Source organism: Poecilia mexicana, unplaced genomic scaffold (assembly GCF_051168715.1).
Source record: "Poecilia mexicana isolate PSO_F unplaced genomic scaffold, ASM5116871v1 scaffold_22, whole genome shotgun sequence".
Classification (NCBI taxonomy): Eukaryota; Metazoa; Chordata; class Actinopteri; order Cyprinodontiformes; family Poeciliidae; genus Poecilia; species Poecilia mexicana.
The window spans coordinates 17,297,818-17,314,767 of NW_028263391.1; the positions used below are offsets into that span (position 1 = coordinate 17,297,818).

The 16,950-nt window shown below is 38.3% G+C and overlaps 3 protein-coding genes across 3 annotated transcripts in view; all 3 read left to right on the plus strand.

The window, feature by feature from the left end:
* Nucleotides 1-197: 197 nt before the first annotated feature.
* On the plus strand, nt 198-5,674 carry LOC106909315 (ras-related protein Rab-15-like). Its single transcript, XM_014975665.2, has 7 exons — nt 198-462; nt 3,425-3,485; nt 3,589-3,649; nt 3,721-3,798; nt 3,869-3,958; nt 4,148-4,213; nt 4,789-5,674. The coding sequence occupies exons 1-7, from the start codon at nt 339-341 to the stop codon at nt 4,939-4,941; spliced, it is 633 nt and encodes a 210-aa protein (XP_014831151.2). The 5' UTR covers nt 198-338; the 3' UTR covers nt 4,942-5,674.
* Nucleotides 5,675-6,298: 624 nt separating this feature from the next.
* Nucleotides 6,299-7,734, plus strand: gpx2 (glutathione peroxidase 2). Its single transcript, XM_014975666.2, has 2 exons — nt 6,299-6,660; nt 6,861-7,734. The coding sequence occupies exons 1-2, from the start codon at nt 6,439-6,441 to the stop codon at nt 7,212-7,214; spliced, it is 576 nt and encodes a 191-aa protein (XP_014831152.1). The 5' UTR covers nt 6,299-6,438; the 3' UTR covers nt 7,215-7,734.
* A 575-nt stretch (nt 7,735-8,309) lies between these two features.
* LOC106909313 (signal-induced proliferation-associated 1-like protein 1) overlaps nt 8,310-16,950 on the plus strand; it is a 41,824-nt gene continuing 33,183 nt past the window's right edge. Inside the window, exon 1 of the mRNA XM_014975663.2 lies at nt 8,310-9,400. The gene's annotated coding sequence lies outside the window, so the exon portion shown is untranslated. The remainder of the gene's footprint in view (nt 9,401-16,950) is intronic.

A 16,950-nucleotide genomic window follows, 5' to 3' on the forward strand; every position in this document is an offset into this window, starting at 1 on the left:
TTACGTATAAATAAAGGTAAATAAAGGTCATTTTATTTATATAGCACATTTTCAGCAACAAGGCAATACAAAGTGCTTATAATTCAAATAAAAATCAATCAATATTTGTTTAATACAAGTGAGTTCAAAATTTAAAATATTATAAATATCTTCAAATATTTTTAATCATAATTTTAAGATAACTTAAAGCAAAAGTGAGAAAACGAGATCGCCTGTTTGCTGACCTAATGACTATTGTTCATTGGAAGCGACGTGTCCGACGCGCACTGAAGGCAGCACCAGATCCTGAAGTTTGTAGATGAAATAAGTCCAGCTGGGTCATGCTCTAGTTTTAAGTCATGGCGAAACAATACGACGTTTTGTTCAGATTGCTCCTTCTCGGAGACTCCGGTGTTGGGAAGACATGCATGCTGCGCAGGTTCACGGAAGGTGAATTTGATCCTTCGCATATTTCCACCATCGGTAAGTAGAGCAAAGCCATCAGAAAAAGTTCTCATTGACAAACTTAACGATTTTTCAGTCACAAGATTAACCGGATAAACACCACTGCATACTCGGTAGACGACAAATTTTGAGTTATTGTAATTATTTACCCCCATCTTTTCCACGTCTATGGTGAGTTTCTTTGTTGACGTAAGATTACAGACTGCTTCAGGTTCTGCTGGGAATAATTATATTTTCTAAAACCGCTCTAACACTTAAACTGTGATAATAATAAAACACTTTTAGAGAAGTAAAGTCTAACAGAAATGTTCTCATTTTTCAGTTGATGGTTTCTCAGAATAGAGTGGATAATACCATTGGGACTTCATGTCTCTACTGTGCTTTTATTTGTCTCTTTTTCATTCATTACTCACTTGCATTAAACATGTGGCTGGCTGGATAGGCTTTCATGTGATGCGACTAGAAATGAAGGATCCGCGGTTTGTAGTGTTGGCTGAGTTATACATGTCATGAGACTAAGATGGTGGGCTGAACTTCACACTGGATTAAACTCAAGACATTTGAACATTTCACATAAAGTCTGGGTTTTACATCTCTACAATACATTGCAAAAGTTTCCATACCCCTTTAACTTTTTAGGATTTGTAATTGTAGTTTCATTAACTTTAATCTGTTTTGGGGGTTTTATGTGACAACCCAACACAAAGTAGTTCATTAAGGAAATGGTTCATTTCCCCCCCAATAGAAATCTGAAAATTCCCCAACATAAATTGAGTGCAAAGTAACGTCATTATCAAGAGTCCACTTCCAGTTTTATCTCGGTGTAAAAGCAGCTGTTCTGTGTAAGCCTCAGATGTTTGTTAATTAAAGAACATTAGTGAACAAACAGTCGAGACCTTTAAGACAAGGCTCTTCACCACAGATCTTCACATATATGAAATATTAAATTACAATTGTGTAGTAGTAATCTGACAAAATGGGAAAATCTTTAAGTATTGTGAATACTTTTGCAAGGCACTGTAGCTCCTGGTGACCATTTGTAACATTCACCCACTGGAGTGGGTGAATGAGAGTGGCATTTTTGCATCAGCTAGTGTGAGAAATACAGATTGGACAGCATGCTCCCTCCACATGCCAATTATCAAAAACTAGCAGGTAGTAAAATGAAATATCATGTGTCACGAGTAACTATGAAAGGATCCATCCTTTTCCCTGAAAAACAGATAAAAGGTGTTTGTTATGGTTGCAACTGGAAGGATATCGTGTTCCACTTTAATATTTATTTAATGTTCCAGATGTACTGCAGAGAAATCAGTAGCTGAACTTTCAGAAAGCCAGAATACTTATTTTGAAACCACTTAAGAAGATTATAAAAAACTCTACCCTGCCTACAGAAAACTGTAAAAATGAAGAGTGGCATAATTCAAACTTAAAAAAAACCCCACTTAATCATAAAAGCTAAATGAAATGCTGTTGTAATTCATATTATGTAAAGTTCAGCAAAGTGTTGCAGATGCTGATAACTGTGGGCAGAAGGATATCCTGTAGCAGTCTGTATTACAGCGTATCTGAAGTGGACATTCAGGTTGACAAAAAAGTGATTATCTCTTTTGGACCAAACTTTCAGCTGTGGCCGTGGTGTAAGAACAAAGTTAATGGAGGACTGGGTACTGCCTTTGTTTTAATACAAACCAGTTACACTGCAGGCTGTGGATTTCTCAGCTCTTCTCTTCATATTGTCACCTAGCAGAGACGGTATCACCGTTTAAGTCAATTTATCTTCTTTGTTAGCACATGCGTGTCTTGGAGCAACAGTCTTTTGTGACTTTACAAATTAGCTTATGTAAAGTCTCACAAAGGCCTTTTTGTTCTCTTGATTGTCAGAGGTGAGTCTTTACATGATCTTTTCTAACTCTCTTGTGCATAAACTTTAAAAGGTTAGAAACCCCAAAGGCTTAGCAAAAGAGCTATTCTCTAAAAAAAAAAAAAAAAAAAAAAAAAAGCTCCTGATCTCTTCATTCAAACTCTGTTTGTTGCACATATTTCTAAAAATATTGCAAAAAGGTTTATTTGTTACACATTCAAAAAGTCTCCAGGTTCAGAGCAGTCACAACTTCTCAGGATAGTAGCCTGCATACTAGACTAACCAAAACACTTTTAAACTGAATTTTCAAGCTGCCAACAAAGTTTAAAAGGTTTTATAGAAGGGGTGCTGTGGTGGCGCAGGGGCAAAGCACAACCCACATATAGAGTCCCTGGTCCCTGTGCCAGTGGTCGCAGGCTTGATTCCCGGCCTGGTGACGTTTGCCGCATGTCTCCCCCTCTTTCCTGTCAAACTACTTTCAAATAAAGGCCACCAGAGCCAACAAAACCTTAAAAAAAAGGTTTTATAGAAGTGCATGTCAGTTGACTTTATATTGTGGCAGTTCACAACAATAACCATCCCAAGGTACTTTTTAAGTCGCATAAATCCCACTTTATGTACAGAAATACTGAACACTAAAATTATTTCAGTTGAAAGGGTGAGAGCAGGTAGTAGTAGAAAGGATGTCTTAATTTTTTCAAACAAAAAAGTTTTGTTTGTGTTATATTTGTTTCATAAAACAAGGTTAAAATTTGTACTTGAATGTAATTAAAACACTTTTGTCCCGAAAGATAGAAAATAAAAAATTCATATCAATTCAAATTTTAAAATGCATTCTATTTCAATCCTAGTTGTAAAACAGTAAAATTCTGCTCATAATGTCAATTGGTAAAAATATTTAAGGTAGTCCAGCTGATTACATTGATCCGCTGACTGCAGCAATCCCTGAATGAGCATATGGCAACATCAGATTATAGGCTGACTACATCAAATCATTAACTTTGCAGCAATATCTCACAAGGAGCATGCATCAGTTTTTTTTTGTGTGGTTTTTTTTTTTGCATTTGTTTTTCCATTATCAGTGACAAAATGCTTTCTTCCTGTTTTCATTTTTAGGAGTTGATTTTAAAATGAAAACAATCAAGATCGGTGGACTCAAGGTCCGAATACAGATCTGGTACGCTGTGGATTTTTAGTGCATAATGTATCTGAACATACAGACGCTGATAGCTGTGTACTGTGGAATAGCCTGTCGCTTTCATGTGTTTTGTTTTATGCAGGGACACAGCAGGACAGGAACGCTATCAGACTATCACCAAGCAGTACTACAGGCGTGCCCAGGTACAACGAAGCAGAACATGTCTCACATTTATCAAACATTCCTCCATTCGTTCTCTTCTGTCATTTTACAGGGTATCATATTTGTGTATGACATCACAAACCTGCCGTCTTTTCAGCACATAGCTAAGTGGGCCAGTGATGTAGATGAAGTAAGTGCTCTGGCTTAACTCTGTCACCCTCGCTGCTCTGTTCTGCATCATATTTTTGTTTTTCGTATAGTTCGCCCCAGATGATGTCCAAACCATCTTGGTGGGAAACAAAGCTGATGAGGAGTTTGGCAGACAAGTAACAAAGGACCAAGGAAAAAAGGTTGAATTTTACTGTCTGTGTTTTCTACTTTTAAAAGGGTTGATTTGAATATGTAGAGGTGAAAGTATATTTGTCAACAGTGTTTTTGTTAGTGTTTAACATGTTTTTGATCGAAAAACATGTTAAATATAAATAAAAAATATAAATAAATTACAATCAATTTCTATTCTTGTGTATTTCCATCCACAGCTAGCAGAAACCTACGGGATGGAGTTCTTTGAGACCAGTGCTTCCACCAGCAGCAACATCAGTGAGGTACCACACGTTTTGTCCTATCACAATCTGAAATATCAATGCATTTACCTGACAGATCAATACAAAGTAGTGGATAAATGTGATTTTCAAGGAAAATATTATTTTAAAGATCTTCCCAAGAAAGATCTGAAATCGTTAATTTTTATTTGTCATTAAACTGCTGCACAAGAATCGCCTTTTGTTGCAATTAGAGCTTACATTGTTTTTTTTTTGTTTGTTTTTTTTAACATTGGCTTTCTTCTTGCCCTCATCCATTAAGACAAGATTCCCTGACTTATAAAGGCAGTGTGTTCCACTGAACTTTATTTAGGGGTACTAGAGTAAAGGAGTATAAAGCAAATTCAACACAAATTTCTTTTTTTTTCAGATTATTGTTCATAAAGTGTGAATCAAACCACAGCTGCTTTAAATCCTCCTCTACATTTATGCAATACTCTGTGCTCGTCTACACCCTAAGCTCCCACTCAACACATTAAAGTTCTTTAGTTTTAATGTGACAAAATGTGAAAAAAGTTCAATATGGAAGAATACTTTTGCAATGAATTTTTAGACTTTTTCACCTTTTCGTTTTGCAGTCATTCATCCGTGTGACAGAACTGGTGCTTCAAGCTCAAATGAGGGACGTGGATGACCTGTTGGGGTCTCTGGACAACTATTTGGATCGGGCCGCTCTGCAGGAAGAGAAGGGCAGCCAGGATAATGATGCTCAGAGGACTTGTGCCTGTTAAAAATGAAGCCTGTCACTAAACCTCAGCTTGCAGCTCTAGCATATTAGATTTTATTTAACCGTTTCCTGACTCTTTAAAAACACGCAGACTTGTTACACAGGAAAGTGTTGGATTACTTTCACTTTTTCAAATTAAATGTCCACAGGTGCAGTAAACAGCAGCTGCCAACAGAGGGCTGGTTTGGCAGAATGATCAGGGAATCTTCCTGCCAGTTTAAGTTGACCTGCTCATTATCTTTTCTCTCTTCAAATGCTGATCTCTGCATCATTAGTTTACTGAATTGAGTGGCTTTTGTCCTTTTTTTTTATTTGTCGAGGACAACTCAGAGCAAAGTTTACATCCATATTTTTGCACCGTTGTGACAGACACAGAAACAAAGAGGTCAGAGATATGAATTATTAAGATCTGGAAACTAAAACCAAGTGGAGCTGTTTCATTTACTCTATGGGCTTTCTTCTTAAAGGAACCACTACTGTGCCATGCAGACAGATATTTATAAAAAAAATGTTACTATAAGTACTTATTCTGAATACTTTTAGAAGAGCGAAACTATAATAAGGTGCTGCTAAACACAAGGTGTTTAATGTCTCTAAAGGAGACCAAGGTGTGTGATTTTAAGAAAACAAAAGTTGTTTGTGGCAAAACTTTAAATAATATATGTTATCTGTAAATGTTAAGTTAAAATAAATATCTATTCATGTTCATGTTTAAATAAAATAAAGTGCAGTCTGAACTTTGCTGAATTTTTTTTTTCCTGATCGGAGTTCAGGCAGTAGCTTCATGTATATTTCATTAGATGCCGACAGACACAGGTGAATGTTTAAGTTTTGATGACTAAGAAAGCTGATACATGCACAAAGACATGCCTGAAAGCCAAACAACACTGGTTAATACTGGCCTCCCGAAATTCATCCTAATTAAGATCAGTACCTACTGCTGCTGTGTTGTATAACGTGAAACCTCTGTGTATTCTAATAGGATTTTAGAAAATAGTGATAAATTATGAACTACAAGAATAAAAGCTGGTAAATATACAAAGCTGATGGAGAGATAACCCAAATGACTTCAGCCTTCGCTGCAAGTAAATCGGTTCTGCATAGTGTTGATTCACACTGGCTGAATCCAAATGCACATCAACCTTTTCAGGTATTTTTAATTGTACAATTATTTGAATACAATGTGTTCTTTTATTTCCACTTCTCAAATATGCACTACTTGTCTTTCATCAACTGGATTCAATCTCAATAGAATACATTGAACTTGTAGTTTTAAAGGCATTTTATGTGATGTACTCGTTTTTAGCTTTTACAGTCAGTTTCCTTCCTCTATCTAAAACATGTACGCAGTGTATGTCACCAGGAGATCAGTTTCCTGCAGGGCTATCTGACACCTGTGAAAGGCAACTTGCTTCTCTGAGTGAGTCATGTGGTCAAGGGTTTGGATACAGTCGGATGCCGAGACCCAGTCTCCCTCCAGTGATACATCAAAGAAGCCAAGATGACCTTCATTGCTAAGACCTTCTATGACCTGAGGGCCACCTCGCTAGAAGGGGACTCAGTGGACTTCAATGTCTTCAGGGGACGAGTGGTCCTGATAGAGAATGTGGCCTCCCTCTGAGGCACCACCACCCGGGACTTCAGCGAGCTGAATCAGCTGCAGAGCAAGTACCCCCATCGGCTGGTGGTCCTGGGCTTCCCTTGTAACCAGTTTGGATACCAGGTAAGTAATTCGGAGGTGAATCTTTTTACTCATTTCCTGGAAGGAGAATTTAGACATCTTCCTACAGCTAGTAGAAAAAAAATGCCCAGCATATCATTGATATTACATGTGATGTTTTTTTTATTTTTTTATTTTGTACCTTTTTTATTTCCTTTTAATTTATGAAATTTCTAAATATTGATTTTGCCTGTACTCTGCAGGAAAACTGTACCAATGGTGAGATTCTGCATTCACTGCAGCACGTGCGACCAGGCGGTGGCTTCAAGCCCAACTTCACCTTGTTCGAGAAGTGCGATGTCAACGGAGCAAACACACATCCTGTCTTTGCCTATCTCAAATGCAAGCTCCCTTATCCCGAAGACGACCCAAGTTCCCTCATGAAGGATCCCAGATTTCTTGTTTGGAGTCCAGTCAGCAGGGCGGATGTCTCCTGGAACTTTGAGAAATTCCTCATCGGGCCGGAGGGAGAGCCCTTTAAGAGATACAGCAGGAATTTTCCAACTATTGACGTAGAACCTGACATCCAAAGGCTGCTAAGATTAACAAAGACCTAAGAATAGCATCCACTTCCTAATGGCATTTCATTCATTACTGTCAAAGCTGACAAGATGACCTTCACACTTTTAGGCCTTAATAAATGAGGGCGATATTCTAAAACGTTGGCAGAATATCACCTGAAGTCAAATAAGTGCTTAAAATTAGTGGATGTTATTTTCATTTTTCAGTGATTTTTTTTTTTTTTTCAAATAACAGTGTTTTATAGAATATGAAAACTTATTCTGTAAGTTTTGTTTCTTGTCTTACATAAGTGCTACCAGCAGATGGTGCTACCCAACTAATCATGCAAATAGAAACTCCAGTCATGCTTTTATGAATTGGCATTCCAAGCACAATCAAGGATGCACAGAAATAAAATCTTGAAAGTCACATTTGTGTGTTTTATTATTTCATTCATGTTTAATACAAATTCCAAATAGCATCTGCTCCTCAACCACTTTGAGATTTTCAACCTCAAAGTGGTTGAAAATCCCAACAATAATGAATCTTGAAATGTGGCAGAAGGAATCTGCAATTGTCTTCAGCGCCTTTTAAAATAACCAACAGGATATGCATCAGCATTACGCGGAGGCTTGTGGGCAGCCAATTACTTAAGCTACATTTCCAAGTAAAATTTGCTGATACAAGTAAACCAGGCAGCTGCAGGAATGCATTACTGCCACATTGCTTCCTAAAGAAGAGCCCTGAATCAGTCATTTAAGCATCGGCATTGCTCTGGTGTGATAAGCTCTCATCCAGCTTTGGTTTTCCACATACGGAGGGCTTTGTTTGGAGGGTCCGCAGATTAACGTCGGATTTTCTGGACATCCGCTCACATTCACATCAGTTCATGATGTCAGAGCTACCCTCAGCACAGGCCAAGCAGCATCCTGATGGGTTTTGCATTGGATGCACTGGTGTCAAACACTGAAGCTCGTAAGGCTTCACAGCTTTTATTCCTGCTTGTCTTGGCTCCAACTTTACATTTCTGTGTGATCACTTGACAACAGTCACATTCAAACACCAATTCATTGTTTTAGTAATTTCAATGGACAGAGCATTTACAATTTCCTTCATGCGAGGGAGAGAAGACAAAAGTCATTATTTTTGGTCTCAAAAATGCAAGATTAGATAATCAGAAGGGCATTCAGACTTCACAAGGCTAAAGAGAAGATTATTCAATAAACCTAGTTGCTCTAGGGGATTCAGATTGTTAGCTCCCATATAAAGTCTATTTTAAAACAGTTTGCCATTCTCCTTAAGATATTGACAAAATAAGGGCCTGCCTGTCAAATTAGCACCTGCAATAATACTGGGACTTCTGATATATTGTCCTTTGGACATCCAAAAATGTAATTATTTAGACACCAGAGCAGAAGGCATGTCTGGAACTAAACAAACAAACAAACAAACAAACAAACATGTGTCATGGTTAGTGAAAACAATTCCTCAGCAGGACTGGACCATCACACAATCCACCAACAACTGTGTTAGAGGCTGGTTGAGGAAAATATTGGACAACCTGAAGGAAAAAAAAAAAGCAAAAACCTTGCTAAAGAAATCATGCTAATCACATGTCACGAACCTCTTGGTGCATTTTTGTATTTATCTTTTGTTTAATGGTTAAAACAAACTTATTTTTGTTGTTTCCCTGCAATTAATTAAATCTTCTAAAAATATAAACATAACGAAATTTCTTAATTAAGGACTGAATATATTCCAGTGGGGTGTCGTGTGTTTTCCAATCACTGTATTTTTCAAGACAGAGTGAGAACTCTCTCTTCTTACTTTCACGTTTCTTTCTTTCTTTTTTGTTTGTTTTTGTTTTGTTTGTCTACTCTCTACAGGTGAGCTCTGTTGCCACGGCAACTCTTTGCATTGTTCTCCCCCACCTTGCCTTCTCGCGAGACTCCCGGGGTAGAGAGGGAGGTGAGGGGAGGCAGAGCCTGAATGATCTCATCCCTTCAGCAGCTGCATAGCGCAACGAGGCAAAGCCGTAACTTTCTATCAAACTTCCAAGTTGCCTTTCGGAAGAACACGGAGGGACATTTTTTTTTGGACTGAGCCCGAAGCGAACACGTTTCTTGTAGAGGTGAGGAGGGAGCCACCGCGTAGTTTTTGTGAGGGACTAAAACAGCAGCACCTTACGAGTTCAGACAAAAGGAGGAAAACCGCGTTGTGTGACATCCAAAAAGGAGAAAAGGTGAGTCGGGAACGTGGTGCTGGTCATGTGCGAGCGCACTAACATCTGTCGGCTGTATGTGTTTATATAGAAAGCACATATCTTTATTTTTTCAGTGCGCAATCAGTGCCAGTGGTGTCTTTTTTAACTAATGGTGGTGAGACTCGACTATGTCACTGCTGTTGTCAAAATTGTCGAATCCCTTGCGAATGTCAAGGACGCTGTTAGTCACACACAGGTGGTATTTTGCATGCTATCCCATTAAACACAGCATGTAACATAAACAAATGAATGTGTCACCACCCGAGTTATTTTCTAGTGACTTACCCCAGAGGCACCAGGTGATTTCCTATCCTTTCCACATCTGTTTAACCCTGAACTGTGCCCCAACATGTCCATCTGCCTGAACACCAGGGTGACTGGAAGTCACTAAATGAACTGTTTAATAACAGATTTAACAAAGCCAGCCTAGATGAATGCAGTTCAAGTGAAACGGTAGATAACACGAGGCGAAGCAAACTCTGGGTTTTAATTGGTTTTGATAAAGCTTTTTAAAGTTGAGTGCAAAGTGGTGGTTTTGAAAATGGGGCAGGTGGTTCTCTACTCAGAGCGGCATGGTCTGGGTGGGTGCCATTTGTAAAACAAAAAGTTATCAAGGCTGTAAAAAGTTATTTTTGCTTAACTGTGGTGGCCCACTGTTTTGCACATGTCTGCTTTATGACTGGGTAATAACACTTTTTGTCTGATGATTCCCAACTTCCAGGTAGATAATAAACCAAAATGCTATTAAGCTTCTTTTTTTACATGTTCTTTTTAAGGCTCTGGGTTTCATTTGATCATTTGTATTTTAAAATCTGAAATACTTAAAGGCATAGCTGAGTGGTTTATAGAATTATTTTTGGAAAACACAAGACCAGAAGACATGTGATGCCCTGGTGACCTGTCCGGTGTACACAGTCTCTCATCCAGTGACTGCTGGAAATGGGCACCATATCCCCTTTTACCCTGCATGGATGAGTTGGTATAAACAATGAGTAGATGGAAGACTAGAAGACATTAATATACATTTAATATATATTTAATATATATTTTTTTATTTTTAATGCTTCCCTTAAGATACGTTATTAAACATTGTTATTTTTCCCCTGTATTTAAGTAAAACAAAAAATGAATAAACACCAAGAGCTTTATTTATAATAACTTTTTTTTTTTTTACTTAAATACCAGAACAATTTGTGTTTAACTTGGCTTTAGTCAGGTGGAAAAATAGGGAAGCCTTGGACTTTAGCTCTGGGCTGGGATCAAGGACTTTTAGCATTCCCCATAGGCTTAGCTGACCTGCAGTGGTGGGCATGACTGATCACAGAGCTCCTCTGCCATCTTTACTGCTGAGTCTAATCTCACACTAGACTGCTTCCTTTTACTTTTGATGTTATTCCTTCCTGCAGAGGACAAATCTAAGGCAAATGCAGCGGATTTATTGTGTGAGGGGAGGAAAGAATGCTCCCTCTGTGTTGCTACGTGGGCCTGAAATGGCTCATTTGAGGTTCTGAGTCTAATTTCAGTAACAGCAGGTTAAGAAAAACACACATCAGTCCAAAGAAATTTTCGAGCAGATTTTGCTCCTTGTGGAGGCTAAAAATACCCGCTTTCATGTTTTCCGCCTGCATAAATACTCCTTGTTCTTATTTATTACTAAGAATAATGTCTTTTTTTTTTCTATTTTAAAGCCTTTAGTTTTTTTTTCTGTTTGCAATTTCTGCTTTTCATTTCTGATTATTGTGATTTTGGATTATATAGATAAGATAAAACATTATCTTTGGATCCTTTGATGGAGGATGTAATTTTTATTCCATCAAAAAAGTAAGGAATTACATCATCTCCGTTTGTTCATCAAAGCATTATGTCCCTTGTCTTTATCCCATCTTAATTAATCTCAAAATTTGCATCAAAGTAAAAGTTGTTGAAAAATGGGTTTACTGAAATGTGTGGTTTATTTAAAACTCTAGTTTTGACGATTTTATTGAATAGAATCTCAAATATGTTTTGTCAGTTTTTGACCTGCTGAAGGTTGAACAGAACCAGTTCTTGGTAAAATTGTCTGATTCCACTGTCTGATTAATTTAAATGTTGCATTTCTACTTTTTTGCTTCACTGTTTGCTTCTTGTTTTTCACATTGCAAATGCTATTCCCTCTTGAGTCTGTGCAACACATATTCACAGAAGTATGTTTCCTGTTGCCAAGTTGGGCTTATGTTTTCATTGTCTCCTGTGTATAGGCTCGAAGGGAATAGCTTGAGCAAAGATAAAAGGAAACATCCATTGGAGCTTTGTGCTGCTTTATAATTTGCCACTTAAAATGCTTGGGTTGCATCTGTTTAAATTAACTGTTTACATTTCATAACCTACCCAGGGATCCTTTTTGTTACGTCTTGCACAGATTCAGAGTTTTTGATGTTGCATCCTGGAAAAGTGCAGCCGAGTCTAACTGGTTGCTGTTACATTTACACCCTCCTTCACCTGGTTGTGAAGAATCAGACACTGAACAAGGATGAAAACGGACCTCGGGATGTTTGTAGGAATGGCCTTAGTATAAATACCACTGCATCAATTTTAAGCACAAATTATAGCATTATCTAATTACTTTTTGGCATTCATAATAGGGCTGAAACGATTCCTCGAATGATTCGAGTACCTCGATTACTAAAATTCCTCGAGGAAAATTTACCTGCTTCGAAGCTTCGTTAATTTATGTTTTATTAGTTAGCGCACCGTGTTCCGGCCGGGACTTCATTTGCGTTGCGCGTAGCTCTCACTTCCGCCTCTGAGTTGTTGACAAAAGCTAAGTCTCAGCGGCATAAAGTCCAATCTTCAAGATTGGCCCGTGGGGATTTTATTGATTGATGATAATGCCCGACTTTTTATCGTTTTTGGGGAACCAATAAGCATCCTTAAAATGACTGGGGAATGCCTGGAGTACGGCAGCATTTCTCCTCCGGGGCTGCTGGTTGAAAGCGAACGGCGGGAAGAGCGCTGAGGTGAGCGGATAGCCTGAACAGGGCGGCGGCTGAGTAGCTGATGCTTACCGTGTAAATTTAGCTTTACCGACGAACCGCACAATAAATTTCATATCCCGGTCTGAAGAAACGGGTGGCGGAGCGCATCGTACATGGCTGGTAGATGAGTTTCTGAGTGTGACCAGTGAAGGTGTCGTAAATATCCCGTATTGCTTCCCCCCGTGTTCGTCCCCCGGTCTAACGGTTCGTCAGTCCGCTGGTCTATTTCCTCCCCTCCACCCCATGTTCGTTCATTCGCCCTCTCCTCCCACTCCAGGCGGCATTTCCCGTATTTTCAAACCCAAAGCGTGACAGGTTAGGTGGCAAGGTGAGTTTAATTAATCTATTAAACTCACTGAAGATGAATACATAAACTAAAAGCTGGATTGTAGACATTTTTTATAAGCATATTTGTGAGCCTGCCTCTTTGTTATTAAATTCAATATAATTTCAGATTTTTCTATAACTTTTCTTCTGGTTAACTTAGAAAGTGAGCTATTATTGTTACAGGTTAGTTTTCTAAACTACAAAAAATCAACTGTTAGGGATGCTCAAATATGAAAAATTGGACTGATATTGATATCTGATTGTAACACCGGTATTATGCCAGATTTACCAATATTTCATTTTATAATTTTTTTTTATCCGATTACTCGATTAATCGTAAGAATAATCGATAGATTACTCGATTACTAAAATATTCGTTTACAACAGCCCTAATTCATAATGACTATGAATATTCCTACTGATGTTAAAGTGAATCCTAAAGTTGGATATAATTCAAAGTTAATTATTTTAGAAAGAGGGTTGAAAAAAATTGGAAATAATAAAATATAGATTTCACACTCTTACTCACAATGATATAGTTGAAGAATTTATTTGCTCTCTTCTTCCTTCCATGCAACTTTCTTAGCAATCCCCTTTTTATGATTTACCTTGAGTCAGTCTGCTGAACAAATGTTAAGTCAGTAGTCCTCCATATAAAAGTGTAGGTCATAACATAGCAAACACCAAACATTTCTGTTTTAAAAATCCTATTCTGAGAAACTATCTTAGTTTTAACTGTAAGGTATAGTCAGCAGAATTGCAAAATGCTTGCAAGAGTTTCATGTTTGAATCAAATTACTAAAATAAAAATAACTTTTTGATGATATATATATTTTTTATTTGAGATGCACCATTTATTATTATTGGGCTGAACTTCAGCAAGTCATTTTCACAATTTCTTGATGCATTACTGAATTGACAATTCGTCTTACAAAACGATTACGCAGCTCTGACTAATAAAGTGGTCAGTGAGTGTAGCTTCCCAGTGTTATTCTAAAAACAGTGATACTCTTTTAGGTTTCACACAATGACTGTCAGTATTTTAACCACCAGAAAATTTAATGTCTCTCTGGTAAGGAAGAGTTTGATCTACTTTCACACAGCTGACTTTCACTTCACAGCAAGAGGCAGAGGAGGAGAATCCTGTTAGACTTTTGAAAATTTTGGTCCAGCTTGATTCTGGCAATTGGCTATTGCAAAATTGTGACATATTGCCGTTGACAATTAGTCATTTATTCCTGAATTTTGACATAAGCTTGAGAAACAGCTTTCAGAATACTACGTTGATTTTATTAAAAAAGAAAAAAAAGGGGGAACCTCCATAAACTCCACCAGTGATGTGTCGTATATTAGTCAGCTTGTAGTCAGAGGTCAAATGACTCAATGGTGATGGGTGGTGTTTGCTATCATTTTACTGGTGGCTGTGGGGGCCGACGTGGTTGACCGTAATGAGGTGTGACCCTGAATCCTCATTTCCTGCTCGCTAAACAGTTGTGTAAAGCTCCGTCTTTGTCTGGGTCAGATGATCCACTGTACATTTGCTGATGGGGGGGGAAAGCGGAGGGCTCGGGGTCTACAATGGTGATGATGTAATCTCTTTTTTTTAGTCCTCTGCCATGGAGTTAATGCAAACAGACAAAGGAAAATTCCCCTGTACTCTTCACCCCCACCTGTCACACTGCTTAGGGAATTGCAGCCTCACCAAAATCCTCCATCATTTCAAACCATATAATTATCTCTGCAGGAGATGCCGAGTGAAGCCGTTTCAACAGGGAGCCAGGTATAGAAAGCTGCTTTTCATCATGATTTGTTTCTGCGTCTTCATTCGTTGGCCTGTTATTTACATGTTTCTGAACTAAAACAACCTCTGTGCAACTGGTTTCCCTCATCCTGCTTCCAGATTCCAAGCCCCGACCAAAACCCACAGTAATGCAGAGATCAGACGCTGAGAAATTCCCCTGCTTCGCTCCCATCAAATCTCACAGGGGCTGAAAATAGTACAACGTGGAACACAGAATCAGAAACGGAGACAAGAAACTAATCATAATAATGACTGTTTTCTTTTTTTTTTTTTTTAAGACATTGCACAAAAAAAGTGTTCCATATTGAAAGCTGGGATTGTGATGGTGATGATGTGTTGCTGCAGGCTATCTCCGCCGCCACACTATAATGATGTGCTCAACATTGTCTCGACATGTCTGCCAGTTGCTTCACTGTCTCCCCTTTTTGGCCTGTGCACTTTCTCTGGAAAGGGATTACAGAACTCCACTCTGAAAGGAATCAAAACATCAGGCAAAGCTGCAAGCCCACGCCTCATGTCGAGCCTGTGTGGGCAGCTTTGGAAAATAATTCCGACATACAAAAACGCGGAGAGAGGGGAGATTTTGCCGCTGCCCCCACCTCCCTTCTCTTTCCTGCAGACAGAAATCTGAGAAGCAAAGAGGAGCGCAGAAATTTTTGGTTTTGGCTGATCTAAAAGCAGCTCGCTCAACACATAAGCAGGTCTGTTCAGCTCTTCCTCATTCCTCTTAATGTTTACAACAGTTTCATTACTCTCAGAAGCGACTTATATCATGTGTTGTGTGTTAAAGCTGGAATGTGACCAGATCAACACACAGTAATAGGTTATCTCCTATAATATTTAAAAGTAGAGTTCTAGGAATGTTCTGATCAGAAGAGAGGGTGGCTGACGTTCCTGTGCTTATCTAGAATAATCCTTCATCAGATTGCTCCAGAGCTCCACAATCCTTTGCTTTGGAACGAGGGAATTAATTTGCAGCCTGTGAACTCCTGCTTTGCACTTAATAAATCTCAGAGGGAAGAGTCAGACTATGTTTAAGCAAATGTTGATTAAATGACTGTTTGAAAAGATATGTTTGAGGTTCACTGAGTGATGTAGCTTTATTATGTTAGTCGTTCTGTGCAGAAATGTATGTTGGTGTAGGGCCTTGCAAAAGGTTCAGACAATAGTTGACACTATTTCAACTTATTCACATGTCACAATGGCAAACTTCAATGTATTGTATCTGAGTTTTTATGTGATAGACTAACAAAACAATGCACAGAAGTGAATGTAAAGAAAATAATGCAAGGCTTTCAGGACTTTTTAGAAAGATAAATATACATTTTACGCGCTTTGTGTCAGTATTTGGTCATAACAACTTTGGCTGCAAATACTGCTGAAGGTTTATTGGTTACTTACTTTGCAAGTCTCTTACCAGCTTTTCTTTGCCAAATAGCTTGGTTAATCAATTAGTCTGATCTAAACCATTCTTTTGTAGATCTGGGTGTATGTTTAGGGAAGCTGTTCTGCTGGAAAATGTGAGTCCGTCTTGACATAAAATCTCTGGCTGTAAACTTGAATCAGTGGTCTATCATTGGTCTGTGTGACAGAGAGTGACCACCAACTTTATCTCCCCCATAACTGAAGGCAAATATCAGTCAGTGTTTGAAATTGTCTTGAGCTTTTATGCAGTGACTGCAGCTGCAACAGAACTTTTTTTTTTCTCGTCTCTTTCCCAGCTGTGTTTCCTTTTCCTCATCCTCTTTTTCCTCTGTTTGCCGCCTGACTGTAAGCAGTAAGATCTGCTCCTTCATGTCTATTCATTGTCAGACCGATCTTTCTGATATGTTTCTGCTGTAGGAAAAAAAGATCATTAGTTGAGTCTCACAATTTCTATTGTACAGTGTAGCAGAAGTTAGTATCAAGCGTCTGGCTGCTATAAAGATTTTATATTGCCTACCTCAAACAATGTAATGTGTTTAAGTCCTGGACAAGTTTTGAAATAACCAGATTTTTTGTCTCTGCTGAAGTAAAGCATCTGCAGAGTATAATGCTTTCAGCACCATTTGCTATTGTGGAGATGGTGTTCAAGCTCATGTGCAATGTTGGTTTTTGACTACAAATACCAAAATATTTAACTTTTATGGTCAGAGGACCACAGCTTTATCCATGAATCCCTCACCTGTTTGCACTGTCTACTTCTCCTCATGATGCTTGTTTAGCAGTGTTCTCTAACAAATGTCTCAGACCTTTAAAAAATAGCTGCTTCTTTACTCGGATCAAATGTCAAGTTGATTTTAATAGCAGTTCAAAGTGCCTTACATGATTAAAAAAAAACATAACACAATGAGCAAACAAAATAGAAACATTATAATGCAGTGGCAAAATAAAGAGAGGTAATAAAA

Bases quoted from the DNA above. Each gene is read 5' to 3' on its own strand.
- LOC106909315 (XM_014975665.2), top strand. From the start codon at position 339: ATGGCGAAACAATACGACGTTTTGTTCAGATTGCTCCTTCTCGGAGAC. The intron at 3,959-4,147 runs GTTGAATTTTAC...TTCCATCCACAG, and splicing joins CAAAGGACCAAGGAAAAAAG to CTAGCAGAAACCTACGGGAT. The intron at 4,214-4,788 runs GTACCACACGTT...TTCGTTTTGCAG, and splicing joins CCAGCAGCAACATCAGTGAG to TCATTCATCCGTGTGACAGA.